This window comes from Phascolarctos cinereus, unplaced genomic scaffold, assembly GCF_003287225.1.
Source record: "Phascolarctos cinereus isolate Bilbo 61053 unplaced genomic scaffold, phaCin_HiC Scaffold_9;HRSCAF=440, whole genome shotgun sequence".
NCBI lineage: Eukaryota > Metazoa > Chordata > Mammalia > Diprotodontia > Phascolarctidae > Phascolarctos > Phascolarctos cinereus.
Genome location: NW_027556402.1, coordinates 146,880,165 through 146,907,802, shown reverse-complemented (window position 1 = coordinate 146,907,802; position 27,638 = coordinate 146,880,165). Strand labels below are relative to the sequence as shown.

The window sequence follows — 27,638 nt, the reverse complement described above, 5'->3', positions numbered from 1 at the left end:
AATTGTCTTAGATCACTGCATTGATGAGAGGAGCTAAGCCTATCAAAGTTGGTCACCGCATAATGTGGCTGCTGCTATGTACAATGTTCTCCTGGTTCTGCCCACTTCACTCAGCATCAGTTCATGTAAGTCTTTCTAGATTTTTCTGAAATCCGCCTACTCATCATTTCTTATGGAACAATAGTATTCCATTACATTCATATACCACAACTTGTTCAGTCATTCCCCAGTTTCCAATTCTTTTAAGCCATTACTTCATTAAAACACACACACACACACACACACACACACACAAAAACCCACTATGAACTAATGTGGACAGCCACCCAAAGAAGAAGGTTCATGGTGGGTAGAACTAGGTTAAAATACATTATTAAGGAATTATTTCACAAGAGAGAAACCATATAAAGGATGTCAGGAGAGCAATGTAAGAAGAGAACAGAATGTGAGCTAGTCATGTCAGGGGAGTAAGGGATAACAAATGGACAATCTGTGGACTCCACTGGTAATTACAAAATGTCCAGAGATATAGAGAAAACATTATGGTTGAAACCACTGTGAAAGAGTCCACGTATATTGATTACAACCTGCAGCACTACAGGATGAGATCGATGGTCCATTTAAATATCAGTAAAGTTCTTAAATTGTTTTGACAATTTCTCATCCAGGCAAAAGAAGTGTGATACAGACCAATATACTCAATGCCAATTTACTGACACAGAATCATTACAAAACTCTTCTGCGTTACCTCTACAAAAAATGGAAGTGATAAGGCACATGAATAGAGAACTCCACACACCACAGGCAACTCACAACTCAGAACTAAAGACCTATTATTACTGGTTTCTTTTAGGGAAGAATTTGCACTGTATGTCACCTGTACTTCTTCTGAGCTTCTTCCTGGATAAAGTTGCTTCTCTGCTACTCTTGGGCCACTTAAGTAGTGTTAAATTATTTTAGTAAGCAGTAGCACTATATTCTCTCAGTAAAAGAGCAGCCCTAATGCTCCTACAATATATTTCCACAATCTCCTGCCCAATATTTCATATCAAATGTGTTTCACCAATAAATGAGCTATTTCTTTTTCTGCCAAACTTGTACCCATTGCGTGATTTCTGTGCAGCATTCGATGGTGTTATCCTTTCAGTGGTTCTTCAAAAGAGAAAAATTCAAAGTCTTCTTTGACTTCTCATTCCATTCCATCCTTTGCTCCTTCCTGTTCTGGAGCAGCACTTTTGTGTAGAGGAAAGCTCACTAGACCTGTACTCAGGGGAAAATGGCATCTAACACTTCATAGCTGTGTAACACTAAAGAAGTCACAAACCTTACTAACTCTCAGCTTTCTCATCTGTTAAATGGGGAGAATAATAACTGTACTACTAACTACCACTTATTTTATGATAAAAGTGCTTAAATCTTAAATCACTATATTAAGGTGAGTTCTTAATATTGTACTGCTAGCCTTCCTATTCATGTTCTTATCAATTTCCCTACAATTTTAAGTGCTAAGAAGAAATTTTCTAATGTCAACTTTTAGTATAAGGTGCAACTTGAAAGCGACAAAATTTACAAGCTACAACTAACCTCATTAATATATAAGATTCATATCTTGTTTAATGATATTCCACTAGCCCTTTTCTATACTGGACTTTAAATTTTCTGTATTGGACTTTAAAACCTTCCCTTCCACTTACAAGTCCTTTCCCAGTTCTCTTTATTCTACCTAGCAAACTCATTAGTTGCTCCCTCTGTACTATTTCCCCACTTGCAATATTAAGCATTCCCATAATACTTCCTAGGCCTTAAAAGGGAAGAGGTATGGGAATAAACTACAGAGCCTACAATGCCAGGCATTGGCATTTTTTATAATTATTAATTCATTTCATTCTTAAAACAATCTTGCAAGGCAGGTGTTATTATTATGTCTATTTTGTAGTTGAGAAAACTGAAGCAAAAAGAAGTAAAGTAACTTGCTCAGGGTCAAATAGCTAGCAAAGGTCTAAGGCCAAATTTGAACTCATGTCTTTCCTTACTCCAGGCCCCGTACTCTATCTACTACAGCATCAGCTGCCTTGGAACATCTATTCACACTATTATCTACCAGGTATTCTCTCTTCTCCAATGCAAAGATTTCCTGCCCTGCTACAGAGTTTGTGTTATGAAATATAAAAAAGTTCATGACATTACTACCATATTTAACTCCTACTTATAAAATTTAAAAATGAGAGATTCTTCATTTCTAAGAAATATAAATACATATTGAATTACTTTGATTCTCGATTATATATATATATGAATATGTATATCATAACATACAATCTTGATATAACACATGAAGAATCTTTTATCAGTACTGACCAGCAGAAAAAAAAAGTTTCAGAAAGTTTATCTTTGGTGCTTGCTAACTTTCTTTTCTTCTGGAACTCTTTTTTTTTTGTTTGTGTTTTTGTATCTCCCATGCCTAGTATATAGGGTTAATAATTATTTGCTATTTGATTGATTCAAGACACTGTTAGCCCCCAGAAATTTGCATTTTGAAAAGGAAAGCTAGTTGATTCAAATGTATGCCCAGTTGGCAATTAGTATATAAAGCTAACCCTCTTCTTTTGTGTACTTATTTTTTTTCTGTATCACTATAGTCTATTTTTCATTGTAAGGTCCTAGAGGACAGGAGTGACAACTCTGTTCTGCACGTGCAAATTACAGGTATATACATAGGAAATGTGTGGCAAACAGTGCTCCAACTGTGAAAACAGTTCTACAGCAAGAAAGCAATCACCTATTTTTCCAGATATAAAAAGCATAAAGAACTAAACTGCCAGGAAAACAATGTTTGTCTAACTGGAAATAAGACAAGAAGATGATATGAGTGATCAATTTAACAATGAAATATATTAATAAAGTCACACATTTCTGCTCTGTGGAAAAATATTTAAAACATTTTACATGGTATCTTTTGTGGAAAGGTTAAGTATGCTGGAAAAATGTTTTCTTCCAAAAACAACTATTTTGAGAAAAAGTGAGTGTTAACAGAGTTGGAGAAAAATGAAATTAGTGTCCAAGTGATTCTCTGCAGTCACTGCTCATTAAACATAAGATACAAGATGCCAATTTCTTATTAGTAAAGCTAGAAACTAAATTTATATATTCTTCTAGTAGTTCTCTTTATGAAATCCATAAATCCCAAACAAACTCATCACTTTTTTTTAACACGTTGTAAATGTTTATTTCTGAACCAATCAAGGAAATGCTTATCAACATCTGTTTCTTGGTGTTAATAGAAGCCAATTTAACTAGACATTTTTTGTCTAGTGGTGTGATTTGGAATACATTGTTGCTGTCCTCTGAAGGTAACAATGAAGAAAAAAGTCAGGAAGTTCCTCTATTCTATTTAGAAGACTTTCTTTGCTTCTTGGATGTACAAATGACTTTAGTGCTATAACTTTGATGGCTAATTTTCTGTCCATGATTAAATTATATAACTTACTTTAGAAATGAATGAAACTATGGCTGAAAGTTCTAATTAGCATAACGTTTATTACAGCTTTTCAACTTCCACCTGTTGTTTTTGTCTTTAACATTCAATCCAAAGACAAAGAATTAAGCTAACTAAATTTTACTCTTTTTCTTTTCTCTATAATCTAACTCAAAGCACATGTTTTCTTGTCGATTTTTTTTTAAGTATCAGCACTAACGCCTACCTGTTGCCCCTGCAAACATACTGCAAATAAGGTTGAAATAAAAAGATTTCTCCTTTTCCTGGAGGTGCTAGTGGGGACATGCATACCTGCAAAACTATTCGAAGTTTTTGAGTAGAGTGCTACTTACACAGGACTTCTAAGACCATAAAACCACTAAACTTTTCTGATCTCTGGAAGTTTCAGCACCTCAGAAAATGGCTGGGAACTGTCAAGCAATAACAGCGCTACTCACCTGTAAGATCCAACGTCCGGTCCACGAAGACCACTGATGCCCTGCCTGCAGCGGCCTTTCTCCTGTTTTTGGCAGGTGCATAGTTGGCCAAGTCTGCGGCAATAATGCGGCTAAGGGTCCCAACGGAGAAACATTCCTCCCGGACGCCGAGATACTGACAAAAGGAGCTGAGGCTCGACACCAGGCACCTGATTTGCAGGAGGAGCTCAGGTGTCAAGGTGGAGGCGTCCACTTCAGCCAGACTTCCCAGCTTCCTCTTGTCAGGCCGGGCGCTGTTCAGGAGTTTCAGATCCCGGGGTAGAAGAGGAAAGAGGGAGGCGAAGGACGGGGTTAAGGCCAGATGTGGCGCAACCGGGGCAAGCAACAGAGGGGCGTGCAGTACCTCGGCCGTGTAGTTCATGTTGCCCATCCACTCACAAAGCTTCTCCTCCAGCTGCTCGAACACCGGCTGCTGCCCTTCCAACTCAGCCACTGCCCCGGCCGGCAGGTGGCTGGCAGTGAGATGGGCGGGGTGGCTCACGGCTGTGACCACCACGCAGTACTGGAAGTGGCTCCGGCCGAGGATGTCCCTCAGGGTCTCCACAGTCCGGCCCTTGAGCAGACAGCTCAGCACGAACACGGCTTTGGGCTGTCCGGGCCCCCTCCGGCCGCCTGCGGTCCAAACTCCCGCAGGTCACACGCAGGACCTCCCACTGCCTCGAGCAGCCTCCCGGAACCGCAGCTCCAGTGCAGGCTCTCGGCGCAGGCGGCGTCCAGGTAGACCAGAGCCCGCTTCGCTTTGGCTAACACCTGCTCCCAGGCCTGCTGCGTAAAAGACAAGGCGCCCAGGGCGCTCATCGCGGCGGGGAAGTGGCTTCAGGCCTGCGCGATCACACCGAATTCCCCGGTTCCAGGAACCACAGCCCACTGGTGGAGGTGATAGTCAACACACAGTACACGTGGTACTCTCTCTGACGCGTCTGCTGCGGGCGCCGGGTGATGACGTAGAAACTAAGCTGCGCGGTGATTGGCGAGTCCTAGGAGAGGCGGGGGAGTGGGTGTGGCTCCCCTGTTTCTCTATGGGACTGGGGATGGGAGGAGGCAAGGTTTTGGCTGGTGGGTTCGGAAAAGCCAAGCGTTAGAAGGGACTGGGTTACCTAGATACATTCTTTTTAACCATTTAAAAAGAAAAAGTCATCTGAGATCCCTTGACTCTCCTTGCATTTTAAACGACTTTCTTTCAGGTTGCAGCCCCACCCCTACCCTTAATTCATATCTCCCTGGAGAAGGGGATTCAGCCTTTAGAATGCGAGCTGCTTGAGAGTAGCGACTCTAATTTATCTTTTTGTATGTCCAGTGCTCGTAGCAAGCGCTGAAGAGGTGTTTTTTTCATTCATTCATTCATTCACTCATCCCCTGCTCATTCTCTCAGTATCTTCCAAATCAAAATGACACCTCTCTAGCCCCCAGCCCCTTTACCTATTGTTAATTCTTTCTCTTTATTAGAATGCAGATTCCTTGAAGACAAGGAATGACATTCTTTTTTGTGTTTGTATCCCAAGTGTTTGGCACATAGTAGACACTTACTAATTGCTTTTTCATTCATTCACAAAATTGCTTATCACAACTTACTGGTCCTGGGATACTTCTTTAGCATCTGGAGAAACCTGGAAAACTCTCCAGGCTTTGAATTGTTGCTGTTGGACATAAATCCATTTATATGGATTTCAATACTTAGCCCTAATACAGGATTGTTACTATTCTGCTTAGAAAACTTCAGTAGTTAACTATGGCTTGCCTGGCTTTCAAGTCTCAGCTGAACATATTTATTAAGTACTGCTATATGGTTATAGGATCATAAATTTAGGGCTGGAAGAAGGGACCCTGAAGCCATATCCACCAACCCCCTCATTTTACAAATGAGGAAACTGAAGCCAAAAGGGTTTAAGTATACGTCACAAAAGGAGGAAGGCCAGAGAAGGAATTTGAACCTGAGTTTTGTGGCTCCAAAATTCCAGCATTCTTTCCTCTATATCACACTTCTGTCAATACTATGATGGATATTATGGCAGACAGAGTTAACAAAAGACATCTTTTCTGCTTTCAAGGAATTTGTTCTTATACTTATTTGTGCATATGCTGTTATCTACTGTAATTAGAGAGATGTAACTCGCATATTATACGATTATTGGACATAGCAATATGTATGCAAAAGCACTCCAATAGAGAAGGCCTTAAGCAAAAATTTTAATCTCGTAGCACCCCAGAAATAATTGTGAAATGTATAAAAATATAAACGGAGAAAGGGGGGATGTTAATGTGGGATCTAATTCTTCTTTTTGTTTTTTTCTAAATGGGGTAGCATTCCAGCATAGCTTTGGTTCTACTTACTTGAATTTGGACAAGATCAGGGTCATTTAATGGAAAGAGTACTGAACTTGGAATCAGAGGGGCTGAGCTCAAATCTCAAGTCTTTCACTGACCTTGTGCAACTCACATAGCCCATCTCTATTTGCATTATAAAATGAAGCCATTGAACTAGAAGATCTCTAAGATCTCATCCAGCCCTAAATCCATGGACACTGGCATTACGTGCAAAGACTTCACAGAAATGGTGGTCAAGTCAAGAAGAATTTATCAAGTGCCATGTTGCAGGCAATGTGCTAAATTATAGGGATATAAAGAAAAGCAAAAAGAGGACCTCTCTTAAGGGGCTCTGTCTAATAGGGGAGACAACATACAAACAACTATATACACAGGACACAGAGGAGATGACCTAAGAGGGAAGATATTCACATTAAGGGGAGCAAGAAAGGCTTCTTGCAGAAGGTAAGATTTTGGCTGAGACTTAAAAAAGTCAGGGAAGCCTGGAGACAGAGCTGAGAAAGGAAAAACTCCAGGCATGGGGGACAGGCCATGAAAATGCATGGAAATGGGACATGGACAGTCATACTAAGAACAGAGTTCACAGAGTGCCTGGAGAGAAGTAAAGTATAAGAAGACTGGAAAGGCAGAAAAGGCCCAAAATTATGAAGGGTTTAAAAACCAGATATTTTGTATTTGACCATAGAGGTAAAAGGGAGCCATTGCAGTTTAATGATTAAGGGGCAGAAAAGTACAGACCTGTGTTTTAGGAAGATTACTTTTATAGCTGAATGGAAGATAGAATAGAGTGGAGAGAATCATGTGGAAGGGAAACCAATGAGCAATGGTACAGGCAAGAGGTGAGGGGCTCCTGCACCAGGGTGGTAGCAGTATCAGAGGAAAGAAGGAAGCATATACCAGAGTGGTTTCAAAGGTACAATCAACTGGACTTGGCAGCAGAACTCATACAGGAAGTGAGAAAAAGTGAAGAAATCAAGGCTGACCACTTAGGTTGTGAGACTAGATGATGGGAAGATGGTGGCATTCACGAGGGTAATAAGGAAATTTTAAAGCAGAGGATTTTGGGGGGGGGAAGATAACAAGTTCACTTTTGGACATGTTGGGTTTAAGAAGTCTATGAGATTTGAGATGTCCAAAAGACAGTTGAAAATATGAGACTAGACGTCAAGAGAGTGGCTACAGCTGGAAAAAATTGATGTGAGAATCATCTGCAGAGAGATGATAATTGAATCCATAGGAACTAATGATTTCAACAAGTGAAACAGTATATAGGGAGAAGAGGGCCCAGTTGGGAACAGCAACAATTAGCAGGTACAACTTGGATGAAGATCCAGGAAAAAAAAGGACTGAGAAGGAACAGCCAGACAAGTAAGAGGAAAACCAAGAAAAGTTAGTGTCACTAAAACCTTGAAAGACAAGTTTATCAAGGAGAGGAAAGTGATCAAAAGTTATAAAGGATCAGGAAGGATGAAGACTGAGAAGCAGCTATTAGATTGGTAACATTAGAGAACAGTTTCAACTGAAACTTGACAGCACAGAATTAAGAAGAAAGTTAGAAGAAAGGTCTTTAGCCATGAACAAGAGATATAGGATGATGATAGAGGTAATGGAGGAATCAAGTGAAGATATCCTTTTTCCACAGTCGGTGAGATATAGCTATGCTTGTATAATCCAGGGAAGCAGCCAGTAGTTAGGGAGAGATTGAGGTTTACTGAGAGATTTGGCAATATGGTGGTGAATCCAGGACAGAATGAGATCACTTGTGCATGCATAGGGGTTTTACCTCACTAAGGAGAAAGGCCACCTTCTTCAGTGAGACTAGTAAAAGAAAAGATAAGGGTGGAAGCATCTGAGTGAGGTGTGATGAGGATAAAGGGAAAAGAGGGAGCTCTCTGTAAATCTCACCTGAGAGTGTGGGGGGAAAGGTACATGAGACTTTGGAGGAGGGATAAAAAAGTTTGGAAAAACTATTAGGGTGAGTGGGATAATGAAGCAATGATGGAAGTATAAAAAAGGTTTCCTTGTCCCAGTGAGGGCCAAGTTGAGATTATGTATCATAAATTTGTTTTGGACCCAGTCAGCATGGTTTTGTGATTTTCTCCAGCTCTGTTCCAAAGCATGTGAATAGGAATGAAGGATGGTGAGATTATTTCAAGGCTGGAGAATGGCAGGGCAAAATAGGCCATAGGATATGGGGATTCAAGAAAAGAAACAATATAGAACTCATCTGATTCACAAAGGTCAAGATGGGTATGGGAGGAGAATGTAACCAGTTCAAGGGTTATGGTCTGGGGAAGAACTGAGGGATAGAGGAATTGGAGGCCATGGTAGGACTCTAATTATTCAGTTCAAATGAAAACCAAAAACCAAAACAAAACAAAAGAAATCTTATTTCAATTAACTTTACACATCTGTATGTAAAAGGAAAAAATGGCTTCTTTTTGGAGTTTTTTTTATATCTGTTATCTCATTTGCTATTCACAACAATCCTATTAGGTAGCTAATTATTATCTTCTTTTTACAAATTTAGTACTTGAAGCTCAGAGAATGTTTTAAAAAAGATATTACGAGGTGATAGTTATCTTTTACTAGCAAAACTGAAAAGAGGTAGTGTAACGTGATGACGCAAGAGTTGAAATCAAAAGATTTGAGTTGGAGTTTTGGCTCTGATAACTTCCTGGTTGTACTACCATAGAAGAGTCTCCTAATCTAAATTTGCTCATCTACAAAATGGATATTAACTTCATCCCAGAATTCTGTGCAAAGTGCTTTCTAAACTTTAATGTACTATATCAATGTGAGTTACTATTACCAATAATAAAATTGTATGTCAGTGACACTAAATTAAGCATGAGTACTGAAAGCAATAATATGATCATTTATTAAAAAAAAATTTCACAATTTGAAGAAAACAAAAAGATTGAAAATATCCAATATCCAGAAGCAGTGTTTTAAATATGATTTGTCATTAACCTTAGAACCAGGTATAGTGAGTTCCCCCTATTTGGTAAATAACCTATCTATGAAACATTGTCTGGCCTATCACATTTTGTGAAAGATTTGAAATTTGATCAAATAAAACTATTTTATTTGACATTTCCATTAGAAAAAAGATAACTAGCATCGAGAAGAACTGTTTTTGGCAAGGACACTGGAGAGGCTTGCCATTTCCTTCTCCACCTCATTTTACAGATGAGGAAACTGAGGCAAACAGGATGAAGTGGCTTGCCCAGGGTCACACAGCTAGTAAGTGTCTGAGGTCACATTTGAACCCAGATCTTCCTGACTCCAGGCCCAGCCCTCCATCAACTAGGCCACCTAGCTGCCCTTGTTATACCTGTTATACTATAATTATTGATTTTTCCACCCTGTTAAGCGTTTTCCTTTCCTTAAAGCAAAGCAAAAAATAAGTCTGAGAAGCTTGCCTAAGCCTATTCAGCTATTGGTATAGCCAGAATTAACCCAATCTCCTTAATGTTTTCCCTTCTCATCTATCACACCATGCTTTATTTTGCATGTGTTGCATACACCTGGATTTACAAAGATCAGCAGTCATTATCTCATCATCAAACAGTAAAATACTGGCTAAGTATTCACTTTCCTGCTAGTCACTCCACAATTCGTTTATTTCCTATATGTTTCATAGAGTCTTAACTGTATGAAGTAGATAAAGATGGTATGTATCAACAACAGATACTATCTAAAAGAAGTTTCCTTCTCTCCTTAAGGTGTAACACAAGAGAACTTGACTGAAAATGGGGCTTGGAGCTGCCTTCGTGAAAAGGAAGGAAAGGGGGCATCTGAGTACTGTGAATAATAATAAAGTGGAAAAAACTAGTCTTGGAGTTATAAGCTCACATCCCAGTTTATTTGCCAGGTAAATGGTAAATGATTTTACCTTTCTGGATCTCAGTTTCTCCGTCTGTGAATCACGAGTGCGAGTGCTCCAGAAATCTTTTCCAATTCAAACAATCTACAATTCTAATAATAGCTCATGTTTAAAGTTTTCTTTCCTCACAAGAATTCCGAGATAGGTGATGCAAGACAGCTAAACTGAGGCTCTGAGCGACTGAGACTTGCCAGGAGACATAGGGTTAATAAGAGTCTAAGATTTGAACAGACCTTTCTAAATCCAAGTCGAGAACTCTACCCATTATACCACATTAACTTTCTAAAGCAAGGGAGCATTTGAGATAATTGGAAGGAAGGATCAACACAATATTAAAACAAGCACTTCTTTTATTTTCTTGTATATTTTTAAAAAAATTAACACTCTCTTTTTTTTAATTTTGAGTTTCAAATTCTGTCCCTCCTGGCCCTCCCCCCACACCATGAGAAAGCAAGCAATATCAATTATAAATATGAAATCATGCAAAACATATTTCCACATTAGCCATATTGCCAAAAAAAAGCAAAAAAAGTAAAATAAAACAAAAAAATATAGTTCAATCTGCATTCAGAGTTCACCAGTTCTCTCTCTGGAGGTGGATAGCATTTTTCATCCTGGGTCTTTTCGAATTGTCTTGGCTCCTTGAACTGATTAGAATCCCTACGAATGAGCTGGAAGCTAGGTGGCAAAAGGAATAGAGCCCTGGGCCTGGAGTCAGGAAGACACGACTAAACAAGAAAAAGTGTAAGACCTTTGCAAAAAATTATTTAAAAACAATTTTTTGACGCTATGCTGTGCCCCCATTTACTGGCATGAAGAATAAAGTCTGATTTCCTTCTACTAGGAGCAGGGAAGGCCCTTTTTTGGGGGGAAGGTGAGCTAGATTCTAAAGTCTAGCACTGTTATGAAATGAAATTGAATTGATTGTTCTCAGTGCCAAAAAGACAAGGGGTCGATGTACTGCAGAACAGAACTAATTCTGTACCCTTTACAAAACAGGATGTTTTTTCTAAAGACTGGGAAGAAAAAATATAGAGGAAAAAAGAAAACTGCGGACCTAAGGAAAGCATGCATGTATGGTAGAAGTACACCTAAGCCACAGAATTCAAAAGCTGTCAGGGCCATGAAAACGGAGGAGGGATCTAAAAGAGACGAAGGATGCCCAGAGAGGAAGGAAATCGTGGTTGAGAAAGCAACACTCTCTCCAAGGAGCTTACGAGGGAGGGGCGGACGCTTGCCTCGCATTCGCGCAGGCGCGCACTCAGGCGCACGCGTACCTGGCCGGCCCGGCCTAGCGTCGCGACGCTCAGGTTGGCCTGCGCTTGCGCGAGCGAACTTCTGCCGGAGGGCTCGTCATCGCCACCGCCGTCCTGGTCCCGCGCCCTCACGCTCCTTCTCGGAAGCGGGGCTTACAGGGAAGGCCCGGCTGGTGGTACCGGCATCTGTTCTCAGTCGTAGCCCGGGCGGCCATGTCGGCCGGGGAGGTGGAGCGGCTGGTGTCGGAGCTGAGCGGCGGGACCGGTGGGGATGAGGAGGAAGAGTGGCTCTATGGCGGTACGCAACTTAGTGTCGCTCCTTTCCCCCTTCCCCTCCCCCTCCTCCGCCGGTTTGCTCCCGGTCTCTTCTCCCTTCCCAGTCCCGCGGTGGGGTGGGGGGGAGGGGGCGGGCTTGCGCCTCGGGCCACGATCCTCCTCGCACCGGCCGGGACGCTAGGCCCAAGCGCAAGGCGCGTAAACCCTTCGGGAGCTCCTCCTCCTCCACCCGCAGCCCACGCTCCCCGTGGCCCTGGGTCCTAGCTCCGGACTTGCCTGCCACCCTGTGGGTGCAAGCCCCCTCCTCTTCAGCCGTGAAGTCTCAGGGTGGGCCGAAATTCCCTTAAGGCTGTGTTCACGCCTTTATACTCGCCGACCGTGGAGATGAAGGTCTGAATGCTAATGTCCTTCCCTTTTAGAAACAATCTCCATAACAAAATAAAAAGGGCAAACCGGTGGGCATGTTTGCTGCTTAGCTGTTTGCATGTTCATCCCATATGTATGAGGTTACTTAGGGTCTTCATAAGAGCCCGACACTCTTTTATTTTTATCTTTTTTCATTAGCGACTTAATAGTAACGCCCTGGATGGAGCCAGTAAAATATTGGCGCATTACCCTAATTAACATGATGTATAGTAGTAGCTTGAGAAGTTTTGCGTCCCCCGACCCCCACCCGCTGAATCACAAGCTAGTTAATAAATGTTTGTGGAATAAATGGGTTTGTCCTCCCTCCTACTGACATCTCTTTAAACTGACTCTTCCTTTTAAGTTAGTTATGTTTAGTTACCTATCATGTGCTTATTTTCTAAAAGAGAATTTAGCTTTGTGTTTGATGCTGTTTGCCTGTATAAAGCAGCCAGATGTTTGACATTTGATTAAGTGTAGTGGCATCTAAGTGTCTTCTAGATTGTCCCGTTTTTGGAATTGCATAGTTAAGATGATACAAGTCTGAACCATGCATCCCTTTGATGAAACTAAAATTAGACTGTTTGGCAGGTACAATTTATCAATAGCATTAAATAAATTTTAAATAATGAGGTTTCATTTGAGAGGCCAACACCTGAGAAACTTAAATTTAACTTAAACTATAGAAATTAGATCTGATTTTCTATTTTTAAGAAATCCAAAAACCAAAGGTTTTTAGATATTTGTAAGAAGGAACATATGTGTCTGTATGTGATATACAAGGTGAATTTTAAAAGATTAGGTTAGTACTTGTGCTACCGGTTTTAAAGTAAAGATTCATTGACAATTCATTTGTTTTGGGTTTTTTGTTTTTTCTCACTTGACAGATGAAAATGAAGTTGAAAGGCCAGAAGAAGAAAATGCCAGGTTAGTGAAATTGCCAATTGATACCTGTACTGATCATGTAGTGGTGCCAATCTCACAATTATTAACAATTATGAATTTGGATTTTATGTGTCATTATCAAAGTTAAGCTGGAATTTTAGTTGATTAAAGTTTTAATTCATAAAGTTTAATTCATAAAATATAGAGAAGAATTTTCTGGTTTCTGTCAGCATCTTAGGGATAGAGACTAAACCTGTGATTTCATTGGTATTGGGAATTTGTGTGAGGAAACTCTTTTCTGCTGGTGTAGGCTCAAATCTTCTCTGCAACTTACAGTCATAGAGTTTCCTAGAGTAATAAGAGAGACTGAATGAGCTCCCTAGAGTCACACAACCAGTATATGTCAGGTCACCTTGGCTGTTAGGTCAGCTTTGGATCCCCTATACCATGCTGCCTCTCCTGCTAAAAACTTAGGACATGCTATTTTCACAATTTTTGTTTTACTATTTACTACCTTATAATGAATTCAGTAAATCTGTATGCAAACAGGAAACTTCTTAAACTTATACATTCATTAGGCTTTTCTAAAATTCTAACTAGTATAATAATCAAAATTAATAATGCTATGGCCAAGAAAATTACCTCTTGCCAATTTGTTTTAAATTGCTTAGTGCTTTGTTAGAAGAGTATCTTTGTTTAATGTGCTAAGGTGAATATGTGGCTACGTTTTGTTGAATTAATATACAAGAAATCTCTAGTCTATAAAAATTCAATTTACCAATACACCATATAAACAAATTGCCATCTATACACTACCCTGCCTCTTCACCACTAAGCCCCATAGCTCAGTGTGAAAGAATTTCAGCTTATAGAGAATTTCTAGATACAAAAGAGACCACTGAATCGACTGAGGAGACTTTGGTTCATGTATTGCCATTACTCCTTATAAGCCTTCCTAGCTCATGTGATAATTTCATAGTGGAAAGAGCAGGGTATCCGAGTTGGAAGAACTTGATTGAAAGTGTCCTACACTTCTAGCTCTGTTACTTTGGACAAGACATTTAACCTCTCTAAAGCTTTGGTTTCCTTATCTGTAAAATGAGGGTGTTAATACTAGTACTACCAGCTTCACAGAGATTTTTTGGACATCACTACATAAAAGTGGACTAGCTAATAATATTCTTTAGTATTAAAGCTTGCCTACATTTTGAGTTAAGTAGATTTTTGTGAGCAAGACTTAGAATCTGATCAGTTTTCAATTTCTTTGGGAAAATGTATTCCAGCTTTTTTTTAACAAGCTTATAAAAGGCAACTGGCACCCTATTCTTTTTTTCACATGTACATGTGGATTTTATTTTGGGGTATTTTTTTAAAAATTATTTTTAGTTTTCAACATTCACTTCCACAAGATTTTGAGTTCCAAATTTTCTCCCCATCTTGCCCTTACCCCTAGATGGCATGCATTCTGAATACCCCTTCCCCCAATCTATCCTCCCTTTTATCACCCCCCCCATCCCTTCCCTTTTTATTTTCCTGTAGGGCAGGATAGATTTCTGTACCCTATTGCCTGTATATCTTATTTCCCAGTTGCATGTAAAAATAATTTTTAACATTTGTTTTTAAAACTTTGAGTTCCAAATTCTCTCCCTTCCTCCCTCCCAACCTACCTTCATTGAGAAGGCAAGCAATTCGATATAGGTTATGCATGTTAGTCATGCAAAACACTCCCATAATAGTAACGTTGTGAAATACTAACTGTAATTCCCTCCATCCTATCCTATTCTATTCTCTCCTTTGACCCTGTCCCTCCTCAAAAGTATTTGCTTATGATTACCTCCTCCCCCAATCTGCCCTCACTTCTATCATCTCCCCCTCTCTTATCCCCTTTCCCCCTATTTCCTGTAGGGTAAGATAGATTTCCATACCCAATTGAGTGTGTATGTTACTCCCTCCTTAAGCCAAATCCACTGAGAGTAAGATTAATTCATTCCCTCTTACCTCCCCCCTTTTCCATTCCACTGTAAAAGCTTTTTCTTCTTTTATGTGAAATAATTTACTCCAGTCTATCTCTTCCTTTCTCTTCCTCCCAGTACAATTCTCTCTCACCCCTTAACTTTATTTTTTACATATCATCCCTTCATATTGAACTCATCCTGTGCCCTCTGTCTACGTATGTGTATGTATGTATATGTATGTATGTACATATATGTATATATGTATATGTGTGTGTATATATCTATAGATAGATAAATAGATGGATGTATACGTTCCCTTCAACTATCCTAATACTAAGAAAGGTCTCATGAGTTACAAGTATCATTTTTCCATGTAGGAATGTAAACAGTTCAACTTTAATAAGTCTCTTATGATTTCTCTTCCATGTTTACCTTTTCATGCTTCTCTTGAGTCTCGTATTTGAAAGTCAAATTTTCTATTCAGCCGTGGTCTTGTCCTCAAGAATTCTTGAAAGTCCTTTATTTTGTTGAATGTCCATTTTCCCCCCTGAAAGATTACAGTCAATTTTGCTGTGTAGGTAATTCTTGGTTTTAATCCTAGCTCCTTTAACCTTCCGAATATCATATTCCAAGCCCTCAGATCCCTTAATGTAGAGGCGGCTAAATCTTGTGTTATCCTGGTTGTGTTTCCACAATACTTGAATTGTTTTTTTCTGGCTGCTTGCAATATTTTCTCCTTGACTTGGGAAGGCAACCCATTCTTAAGTTAAAGACTGCCCGTATCAATTCTGATGAATCTAGACTAAATTGTTTTCAATTGCTTATTATCATTGCAGTAATCTTATTTATATTTTGAGAAAGGACTTCTGAGGTACAGTCCTTTATAACATTAGACTAGTGTGGCAAAGTTTCTAAATCTGATTATATTATACAATGAGGGTGGTCATTGTGGGTTCATCTATATGAAAGATTGAAATTCTTAGTTTTGAAGTTTTGATTTAGTCGTCAGATTCCTTAAAAGTATTATAATTAGCAACAAGAATTTATTTCATAAGTTTTATTTGGGTTAAGTTAATAAAATACTAGTGCATTTTATTTTGCATTTTGACAAAATTTCAAAAATTCACCTTTAATGATTAATGTAGTTCATTATGCTGATTGATAGTGATGGAGCTGATATGCCAGTTTGTATTCCCATTCTAATGCATTTCTCCTGCAATTTGTGTACTATAGTTAGTTTTGATTCTTAGTCTTGACTCGTTTCATAAGAGCAGGGATCATGATGTAATTAAATTTTATACCATCCCCCATCCTAATACAGTGAGTGGTCTGCAGGTGCTAAGTAAATGGAAATTTACTTAGGGAAAGATTGTTGGGGGTAGGATGAAAGGCTTTGTGGGAAAGGGATCATTTTAGTTGTGTTCATAAGATTTAGAGCCGAAGTGTATGTTGGGTTATATAGTCAAATTGTCTTATTTTACAGATGAGGAACCTCTAGCCCGGAGAGATTTAAATGAATTGCTCAGGGTCACACAGGTAATGTGACAGAGCTAGAATGTGAACCAAACTCTTCTGACCTGAAATCCATCATTCTTTTTTGCATCCCTAAAGTTTTAAAGGATTTTAAAGTTTTAAAGTCAACAGGCTAGCAGGAGGGAGGATGGTTCAGGCAGAGAGCAATGTTTTTACAGGAATGAAAGGCTTTTGTTATCAAAGAAATAGTATCATTAATCTGAAATTCCCTTATCTAATCATAATCTGTTCATATTCCACCTAACCTTTTACCTTAGAACCTCTTACCCTGTTCTTCATCCTCACTATGACTTCTAATTCTTCAGCCTCTCAGGTCTTCCCCAGGCCATCACTCCTGCAGTGGCTACACTCTTCCACCTCGTGCTTCTCATGAACCAGTCCTTATCCTATCACCTATCTTACCCTGATAAGCCCTAGCCTTGCATTACTTCCATCATCCACTGCGTTCACTCCCATTCATGTTATTCAACAAAACTAGAGAAAATCATAAAATTGTGCTGATAGTGTCCACTAAAATATATGTTACATAATTTCAACTGAGCTCTCACTGAGGCAAGACAACCTTTTACACCTCCATCACTGATTCACCATCCCCCTCTCTGTAGCACCTTTTCATCGCTCTTTAGATCTCCTGTTTGCTTGCTTCCCCTTGCCCTCGCAGCTGAGAACCTTGCCTCATATTTGACTGAAAAAAATGAGGCCATTTGTTAAGAGTTCCTTTTTCTCCATCCCACCTCACTCAGATGTCTTGTGCTGCTATCCTTCACTCCTGTCTCACAGGAAGTGGTGGCCCTTGCTCTTTAGCTAGAAAAAATCCTCTATGTACACAAGTGATCTTGTTCCATACTGGATTCTCTAGTAGATTGACAACTTTCTTACTATTCCTCAATATTTCCCTAACTGCTGGTTGCTTTCTGCTCCCTACAAACAGGGCCATGTCTTATAATTCTCAAAAAATGTCCTCTTTATCTTTTCATATCATCTAAATAGTTTCCTGTATCTCTCCTTGCTTTCATGGCTAAATTCCTTGTGTAGGGTATTCTTCTACTTCCTTTCCTCTCACTCTCTTAACTCTCCACAATCTAGCTTCCAACCTTGTCATTTAACTGAAATGCCTCTCTTCAATGATATCTTCAATGATTTCTTAGTTTCCAAATCTAATGGCCTTTTTTCCCCCCAATATTCATCCTTCTTGACTTCTCTGTACTGTCTTAATTCAATTCTTCTCTCTTGTTCTTGGTATTCTCTTCTCCAGGTTTTTATGACATTGCTTTCTCCTGGTTATCCCTACATGTTTGAACACTCCTCAGTCTCCCTTGCTAGATCTTCATCCAGGTTGTGTCTGCTCTCTCAGGCCCTCTTCTCTTCTCCATCTATATTATTTTGCTTGGTCATCTCATCACCTCTCATAGATTCAGTTATCATCTCTATGCAGATGATTCTTAGATCTTTTTATTCAACTTTAACTTCTCTCCTGACTTCTAGTCTTGCACATCCAACTACTTATTGGATGGGATGTCCCATATACATCTTAAGCACAACATTTTCAAAAATGAATTTTCTCCCAAATTCTTTCTTTTCCAGACTTCCCTGTTATAGTCATGGACACCACTATCCTCCGAGTCGTTCAGGCTTACAACCTTGGTGTCATCCTTGACTCCTTGCTCTTTCTCACCCAAACACCCTTTTTCATCCTCCCCCCCTCGCGCCAGTCACATCAGTTACTGAGTTTGCTCCATTCGAAACATCTCTTGTATATACCTCCTTTTTCTCCCTTGACACTGACATTATACCTGGGTTATTGCAGTATACTGTTAGTTGGTCTCCCTGCCTGCTATTTCCCTATTCCAGTCCATCCTCCACTCAGCCGTCAAAGTGATCTTCCTAAAGCATGGTTCAGACATTATTATCCAATCCATTAAGCTACAGTGATGCCATATTGCTTACAATCAAATATGAAATACTCTTCTTGACTTTCAAAGCTGTTCATAACCCACCACACTTTGCCATTTGTCTTAACCTCTTCACACATTCTGAGATTCAGTGCTGTTGGCCTCCTCACTTTTCTTCATCTGTGACTTCATCTCCTGTTTCTGTGCATTTTCACTGGCTGTTGCCTATGCCTGAAGCTCTCTCCCTCTTCCCATATGTCTCCTGGTTTCTCTGGCTTTTTTCATGTCTCAGCTAAAATCCTAACTTTTACAAGAAACCTTTCCAGATCTTCCTTAATTCAGGTGCCTTTCAGATTACTTTCAATTTATCTTGAATGTACACAGTTGCTTCTATTCCTCTCCCCACTCCCCATTTCATTAGATTCTGAGCTCCTTGAGAGTAAGGACTGTTTTTGCCTTTCTTTATATCTCCACAACTTAGCACACTGCTGGTCACGTAACAAGTGCTTAACAAATATTTGTTGACTTGAAAGTGGATTTATTCCTTAATTACTTTATTTAATTTATTACTTAAAAGAATGAACTACCACATTTGAAACAAATTACACCTCATACTAGCAAACTGGCAGAGATGACAAGAAGAATAGAAACTTCATATTGGAGGTGCTGGGGAATGACAGGCACACTAATAACCTATTGATATAGCTGTTAATTTCTCCAACTATCTTGAAAACAATTTTGGAATTTTTTTTTTTAAGTGATTAAAATGTCCATGCTCTTTGATCCAGAGATCCCATTGCTAAGTCTGTACCTTAAGGAGGTAAAGACAGAAAGGTTCCGTATGTCTGTCTGTATATATGTGTATGCATGCATAAACACATACACTGGGAAATGCAGGTGATAAAGAAACAAAAGATACTGTGTGTGCTTTTTATATATGTACATATTTTGTTATATATGCACATATGTATGTGCCAAAATATTCATTTCATTGCTTTTAAAAAATTAAAACTTTAGTGGTATCTTTTGTCTTTTGTATTACATGCATTTCCTGATGCATTTTTCCTCTATAAAAGGGAAATCTTCATAGAAAGCCATCTCTTATTTTAAAAAAAAGAAAGTTCTGCAGTACTAGCAGGTAAAAAACTTTGACATTATATGTGGTAGTCCACACCCATGAATCCTCACTTTCTTCCAAGGAGCAGGGGGGAGATGTTTTCTCATTACAGCACTTTCTGTGGTAACAAAGAACTGGAAACAAAATCGGTAGGAATAGGGAATGGCTAAACAAATAGTGGTCTGTAAATATCATGGAATAGTATTGTGCCATAAGAAACAAGGAATATAAAAAAATTCGTTAAGACATGAGAAGACAAACTGATGCGGAATGAAGTCAACTATATATATATATATATATATACACACACACACACATACACTCAATGTAAATGGAAAGAACAAAAATAAAATTGAGCAATGTGTAAATTATAATGACCAAGAAGAATTGAGAAAATGTACCTCTTCTTGAAGAGTTAGAGGATTAGGGATGTAGGGAGATGAAATGTGCTGTCAGATGTGACCTCTGTTGGTTGTGCTGAATTTTTAAAAAATCTTTTGTTTCTTGGAGTGATCTATATTTGGAAATAAATGATTTAAAAAAACAAAAAGTATCAATGAAACAAGAATAACAAACATTTTAAATATTTTAAATCTAGTTCAGAGAACACCGGACTTAATAATGAAAATACAGGCTTTTACTGAACCATGATACCAAATATTTAAGAGGTTTTTGATCTGGTTGCTTTGTTCCTCACAATCCTCTGTCTAGATTTATCTTGTGTGTGTTTATCTTGTCTTTTTTTTAAAATAAGTTTTTGTTGATGTCTTTTTTTATATCACCTTAATTTGCTCCAGTATCCTTCCCCCTCCCCTCACAGAGCTATCTCTTATAACAAATATTTTTTCGAAGACCAAAAAAGAAGGGAAAAGGAGGGGAAAATCTCTGAAAATATATATAAAATACAGTACTTGTGAACCACCAACCTCTCTGCAAAGGGATATAGCATGGGGGTGTCTTCTCATATCTCTTCCTTCAAGTCATGCTTGTTCTTTATAATTTTGAAACACTGACTTAATTTTTTGTGGGTCTTTTCATGTACATTGTTGTATAGGCATTGTGCATGCTGTTTTCTTGGTTCTGCTTACTTTTCACTCTATCAGTTCATGTATATCTTTTCATGCTTCTCTGTATTCATCACATTCATCATTTCTTACAGCATGAGGTTGTTCATGATTCCCACTGTACAACTCATATAGATATTGGAAACTTCTTTATGGCAAAGGCATGGTGTAGTACAAGGTATCTTTACTTAGAAAATACTATTTTGGTCGTAATATAAACATTTTTTAAACTCTTGTATAAGGTACTTTGATGGTAGTAGTTATATTATCCTGTAATGAAAAAGAGGAAAAGTAAAGGAGCTATTTGAGCTGATCTCAGATTATAGGAATTTTAAGGTCAGAATTGGGTATAGTGATCTTTACCAAATCAGAAGACACTTTTTTAATACAGTCACTTAAAATAGTTTCCAAGTACTTGCCATTTTAAACAACTTGTTAATCAGTGATTAAATTATAGGGCATTGATTTAGAGAATGGAGTTGGCTAGCATAGGTACTTGTCATCAGCCAAAAGCAATCTCTAATTGTGTTTGAACTCTCATAGCTGCATGATATAGTAAGAACACTTAAGAACATTTTGCATTCTGATTATCACTTAGCTGTGTGATGATTAGCAAATTGGGTTCACTTGCCCAAAGTGGTATCCTCATCTGTAAAGTTGTTGTAAGAAAAGACTTTGTAAACCTTAAAATATCTTATCTACTTATTTATCTAGATATCGTCTAATGTCATTTTTTTTGTTCTTTTCACTACATCTTCACATTCCATTGTATTTTTATTTGTATATGTTCCTTTTCTTTACCAATACAACCCCAACCCCTCCTCACCCCAAACAAGACTATAAGTGGTTTGAAGTCAGGTACTATTGTCTGATTCCCACTGTCCCATTATACTGTGTTTGTGGTAGTCAGTTAGATATTTTTGAATGGATGACCTTAAAAATGCTAATGTGGCACTAGTTATATAATAACTGACTTGAGTTTGTTTGTTTTTTAAGTGCTAATCCTCCATCTGGAATTGAAGATGAAACTGCGGAAAATGGGATATCAAAACCGGTAAGTTTAATTATGTCTATTATCAGACTGGTATAACTCTTATATACTTGAGGGTGTTTTGTGGAGAAGTGTTTTTCTTTGCTTAAAGTAAGTCTTTATTAGTATAGAACTTGATGTCAAAAAAAAAGCTTTGGATGTATAATCTAAAAATCCAGGAACCAATTAATAGTGATGAGACTGAACAAATCACTTAGTCTCTATTAACCTCAGTTCCCTTATCCATAAAATGAGGGTGATGGTGTTTCTGATTACCTACTGCACAGGGTAGCCTTCAGGAAAATACTTTCTGAATTCTAAAGAACTATGTAAATTCAAGCTTTTATTGTTATTTTGTTCTGCTTTCTCAGAATATTATGTCTTTAGGGGAACCATAGCCAAAGTAGTTTGCTCATAATGGATAGTCATAAGTATTTTAAGTAAATTCATAAGCAATTATCCTCTCAATTTGATTAGGTTTTTCCAGTGCCTACTAAGTCAGAGAATCATAACATTTTAGGCACTGAATTGCAGAGTCTTTGTGTCACATCCAAACCATGAAATTGCTCTGTATTTGTCAAAATGTTCCCTGGCTTTGAGCCCACTTTTCAGTTCTTTCATTACATATGTAATAGAGAGAGGGACTACTGTTCTGTCATAGTGACTGGCTCTCGATAGGAACTCTTCTTCCTGGCTTTCTACTACTTGGAATCTTTCCCCTTCAACCCCAACTCCTGTACAGTTTGCCTTCCTATCACTCTCTTTCCACCACAGGCCAGTCCAGCATCTGATGGTAATTGCAAGGGAAAAGGAGAATATGTTAACCCTGACATTCCCCTACCCCACCACCCTTTCACACATTCCCCTCCTTCCACTCCCTTAGCTTCCCAAGTGTTAGGTCTTGTTTTCCCCTAACCCCAGTTCTTTTGATAAGAAGGTTGGGGTAGTTTGAATTTTATTTTCCTCTGAAATATATTTTAAAAAAAAACCTATTAATTTCTCATTCAAAGCCTCAACATTTATTACTTAAATGCAATTTTATTTATTTATTTATTTGCTTGTTTATTTATTTGTTTGTTTTTCTTTGCAGCATGTAACTGAAAAAAGAGAATTGGGAAAGCAGGCATATAAGGGAACCTTTTTACTCCCTACATGTTTCTCCTTCCATTTTAGCATATAAAATCCTTTGAACTTTAAAAGGTCTATACATTTTAAGGACAAGAAAATTCATTCAAAGCTATGAAACTAGACTCTTTTGTATTTAATTTTCCAGAACCTAGCATAGTGTCTGTCATGTAGTAGGCACTTAATAAATGCTCATTAATCAATTGCTTGGTTCCATATTAGGCTTGAGAGGAAATCTTGTCAGGTGGCAACAGTTGGTACAATAGAAAGGGAAGTACTTATGTGTATACATACAACCTTGAATAAGGTTTTAGGGAGAGAGTTATTAAAACAAAAAGGGGGTAGAGGTGGGGATGTAGTTAAGCAGAGGAAAAGAACGGCTAGAGCCAGCCTAAGCAGTAATCTCCAGCTTTAGCCCTAGCCCTTACAACTCCATATCTGAATCCTTGCATTCCCCTTCTAGCTTCTCATGAAAGCAGATCGCCATTCTCTCAGAGTGGCCTGGGTCTAGCTGAGGGAGTTCCTGCTCTCACTGCATTTAGTCAGGGGTATTATGTGACCCTAGCAAACCAAGAACTATAAAGGCATTTTCCCATAGGAACATTGTGGCACATAATGTTTAGCTTCTATAATATTCGTGTTATAAGTTAATTTAGCTTACAGGGCTTGTACTGGAGACTTCATTATTAGTAATATTTCTTTGAGAAGATTGTTCAAGTTAAGAAACTTAAGAAAAGACCCTCTGGGACACAATATGCTAAGTTTGGTATTGTTTATGTTTAAAGACCATGGATTTAGAACTAGAACAGACTTCATTAAAGTCATTAAGACCAAATTTCCCCTTCCCCCCCAATCACTTCCCATTTTATGGATGAGGAAATTGAGGCCCAGCGAAGCTATTGGATTCTTGTGGTTACATGGGTAATAGGTGTCAGAGCCAGAATTCAAACCCAGCATCAATGGGATAGCATTAGAAGTATTTTGACAAAAATCATGGTCATTTTTAGATACCATACTTGCTATATGGAACAGTGTTTCTACCCAGGATTCTGTCAGTAAGATAAGGCAAGACCAATGCATTGCCCAGCTTGAGCTTTATATAGAACCATAATCCAGCAGTGTTACCCTATCTCATCTCCTTATTGTCTTCTTTGTGGTTGGACACAAAACTGACCATTGGAACCAGAAAGACAGCTCCCTCACAAATTACAAATGCATTCACCTGAAAGAAGAGAGGTGCATAGATAGAACTACACAAACATTTACATACTGATGTGCACACATGTGCTAAGCATCATATCACTGAGGAAAATGTACCTGAATTTTTTAGTTTTCCTACTTCACATGTAATATCAAGCTCAGAGTTGAGAATGATAAAACCAACTGATCATCCAGTGAAGGGGAGGATTGTCTTCCCAAGATAATTAAGGAAATTGTGTTTCGATATCGTAGTACACTTTTTACTTCTTCCAGCCCTGGTGAATCTTTGATAATAAATTAGATAACTGAAGAATCTTTCAAATTATTCTCTATATAGAAGGTGACTGAGACTGAAGATGATAGTGAGAGTGACAGTGATGATGATGAAGATGATGTTCATGTGACTATTGGTGATATTAAAACTGGAGCACCACAGTATGGGTGAGTTAACTTTCTTTTTTCTTTTTGGTGAGGCAGTCTGGGTTAAGTGAGTTGCCCATGGTCACACAGCTAGTAAGTGTCAAGTGTCTCAGGCTGGATTTGCACCCAGGTCCTCCTTACTCCAAGGCCAGAGCTGTATCCACTGTGCCACCTAGCTGCCCCTGTGAGTTAACTTTCAAAAGGCTAAAATTTAAAAGCCTCATGACACAAAGTATACATACCAAACCAAAATAGTTGTTGGCTGTGTTCTTTTTCCATTTCTCACCCATTCCTTAACCTAGGAAACCAAGTAAATGCATTAAATTTTTACTACACAAAGTGTGACATTGTTTTACTGAAGTTAAAGGTAGAAAATATTTGTTGAGCTAAATGAAAAGAGTTTTTCACGACAATGCAATGCAAAATGTAAGTTTTTCTTTACACATATAGCATACCTAATTATATCAGCTGTTTCCATGAAAATGTTAAATTAGGTAAAACATCACATGGAGACAGTTCCATAGGGATAATGCTTATACACATGCCAGTATGGTGTAATTGTAGGTGATTTTACATGGAGAGAAATTAATGCTATGGAGGATCAAGTACTCCCTTGAATTGTCCCCAGTCATCCAGTTTGCATCCTCAACAATTGGCTGAATAAGATTACAATAAAGTTGGAAGGCATCGGTTAAGTTATGATATATTCAGGACAAAGCAAACACTAATCAGGAATATGATGGTAGAGTAACTTGTATATCTCCTTTTACCACAGTTTCTTATTCATTGGCTTACCCAAACTAGAGTTCAGATTTAATTTTTTTTCTGTCAACCAAAACAGTATCAAAAACTATTTCAGTGGGTTGTTGGGATTAGTGTATATTTTGTTGTCATCCCCCCCTCCCCTTTTTTTATTTAATATTCACAGTTTAAGAAAAAAACCCACATAATTAAATGTTCCACTATGTATGTTATTTCGTATTGCTGTATTGATTCATATCTTCTCTATATTGTTAGGTATAATTTACTTTTCGTTATAGCACATAAAATATTGTACATCTGTTCTGTCATTAAAAGAGAAATATATTATATTAGAGATTTTGGTGTCTGTAGAGAAAATAAATTGTCTTTTATTTGCAAGTCCTGCCATGAAATTATGGGCTCATAAGGACCTTGGGAATTTAACCAATATCTCCAGCTACTACACATCTCAGACAAAGTTGCATTTAAACCATCCAAATGTTAAAAAATGGCAAAGTGTAGTTTTTCAGCCTCATGCAGTAACACCATGTTAAGTCATGTCAGAAAAGTCTGCCTTATTTCAAAATACCCTGCCCGTTATTTTAAGCCTGTTTTCTTCTATTTCTTTTGTCATCTGTAGAAAACATCTCATTCTGTCTAATGATTTTAAGGCCTTCTCAGATTGGATAGTCCTATTTCCTTTTTGCTTTTCCTCATACATTTTTTCCAGACCTTTAATCATTCTTTTGGCTTTTCTCATCTTCTCTACTTAATTCTTTTTCACATCGTTTACTCATGTACTAGATAACTTAACCACAGTTTTACCAGTACTGAGAGGAAGATATGTTAGTTTACATGTGCTTTGTTCCTAGTAATTAACCCTGTTTTCTGATTTCAGTTGTAGAATTTATCCCACAACACTTACTTTTCTTAGCAATTTATCCTTTTTCTCATGTTTTTGTATATGAAGAATTATTAAGCTTAATAGTCATTAACGTGCCTTATTTAGACTCCTTAACTAAATTGTAATTCATTCTAATTTCTTTGATAAAGTCTTTACTTACTCAAAAGGTTTTTCAAGTATCGATTTTAGATGTAATAGCAGGTAAAAATAATGTAATGATTGAAATGCACAGTTAATCTCAGAAGCTTTTTGTGTGTGAAGGGATGTGGAAGTTTCTGTTATACTCAACAAGCATTTATTAAGCTGCTGCTAAGTGCCAGAGATACATATGCAATAAAAGGAACAATTCCTACTTCCAAGAGGCTATTGACAACATTGATTTGTATCAGTTTTCTCCCATTTTTCAGTGGTAGATATTAATGATGAAAGAAATATAGGCAACAAAAGAAGATTAATAGAGGAGAAACTAGAAGTATGTGTAAGCCATACATTGGATAATGAGTCTTCTATAAGAACTGAAAAGAAAAAGTAAATTTCTTTGTCTTAAAAAACTTACAGGTCATTTTTTTCCCCTTTTTTTTATGGGCCCTTAATCTCACCTATGTGAACATTTCTTCCATAGAACAGATTGCAAACCATCTGTGCCTTCTGATTCTGATTTTTTTTCCCAACTCCTTCAATACATCCTTTAGAGATTCCCACCTCTCCCTTTTTTTTTTCTTGAATATTTTGTGAATTTTTGTGGATAACAGTGTATGGGCTTTTCATCTGTATTTTCCCACTATTTAACCAGCCCATTTGTCCTTTCCTGGTCATCTGGTGAATAATGTTTAACTTTAGTTAAATAAAGTCAGGAGGATCAAGGTTTGATTGTGCCTCAGGAGAGCTGTGCAACCCTGTGGAAGTTACTTAATAATCAGTTTCTACATCTGTGAATTGGGGACAAAAATACCTGTATATCTATCAAAAGAGCACAGAAAAAACATCTTAGCAGATATCTGTCTTACTTGCCAGACAGAGAGGGATAGCTGACAAAAGCAGCAGTGAGTTAGGATATATACATGTTTAAAAAATCTTATAAAATGTTATGGACAATTATGGAAGCAGTGGAGTTAAAGCCAGTTTAAAGAAAGCGTGTCAGGATATCCAGCTAAGCAAAATTATCCCAAGGGCATTTAAAGATTTAAATGGAAAGAGGACTACAAGCAGAAGAAAAATAATGACAGTTTTCTCTCTCAAGGCTGTCTTTAGAACCACAACACTCAGATCCTGGCATCATGATTCCAGGTGTGTTTATAGAGAAATTAGGAATGGCTCTGAAGAAAACAGAGAGATACATTGTGATAGACCAAGTTTGTATAGAGTAGACCCATATTGGAGATTATATTATTATGAGGTGTTGAGAGACTGGAAGCTGATGTATATGAAGGAGAATATGCCAAAGGCATCGAAAAATCTCAGACTATATTGATATCTGAATAGGTCACTCAGAAGATGTTAAGAACTATCAACCGATCTTATATAAACTTTTTATAAGTCACTTATTCATTAATAGAGAACATTTTTTTTGGCTAGGCGATGGGATTAAGTGACTTGCCCAGGGTCACACAGCTGGTAAGTGTTATGTGTCTGAGGTCAGATTTGAACTC

General features: G+C 38.0%; 2 protein-coding genes across 9 annotated transcripts in view; one reads left to right on the top strand and one right to left on the bottom strand.

Moving 5' to 3' along the window:
- SCFD2 (sec1 family domain containing 2) overlaps positions 1 to 4,891 on the bottom strand; it is a 423,086-nt gene extending 418,195 nt beyond the window's left edge. The window contains 2 exon segments of the mRNA XM_020990057.2: positions 3,934 to 4,566; positions 4,569 to 4,891. Of these exon segments, the coding sequence (XP_020845716.1) occupies positions 3,934 to 4,566; positions 4,569 to 4,770 (835 nt within the window). The 5' untranslated portion in view covers positions 4,771 to 4,891.
- Positions 4,892 to 11,492: 6,601 nt separating this feature from the next.
- The window catches only part of FIP1L1 (factor interacting with PAPOLA and CPSF1), a 103,360-nt gene continuing 87,214 nt past the window's right edge, over positions 11,493 to 27,638 (top strand). For 6 of the 8 annotated variants that reach the window (XM_020990044.2, XM_020990034.2, XM_020990019.2 and 3 more), the window contains exons 1-4: positions 11,494 to 11,740; positions 13,011 to 13,050; positions 21,566 to 21,623; positions 24,262 to 24,365. In XM_020990044.2, coding sequence (XP_020845703.1) covers positions 11,656 to 11,740; positions 13,011 to 13,050; positions 21,566 to 21,623; positions 24,262 to 24,365 — 287 coding nt within the window. In that variant the 5' untranslated portion in view covers positions 11,494 to 11,655. Of the gene's footprint in view, positions 11,741 to 13,010; positions 13,051 to 21,565; positions 21,624 to 24,261; positions 24,366 to 27,638 lie in introns of all 8 variants that reach the window. The other 2 variants (XM_020990027.2, XM_078148322.1) reach the window with 2 other exon arrangements.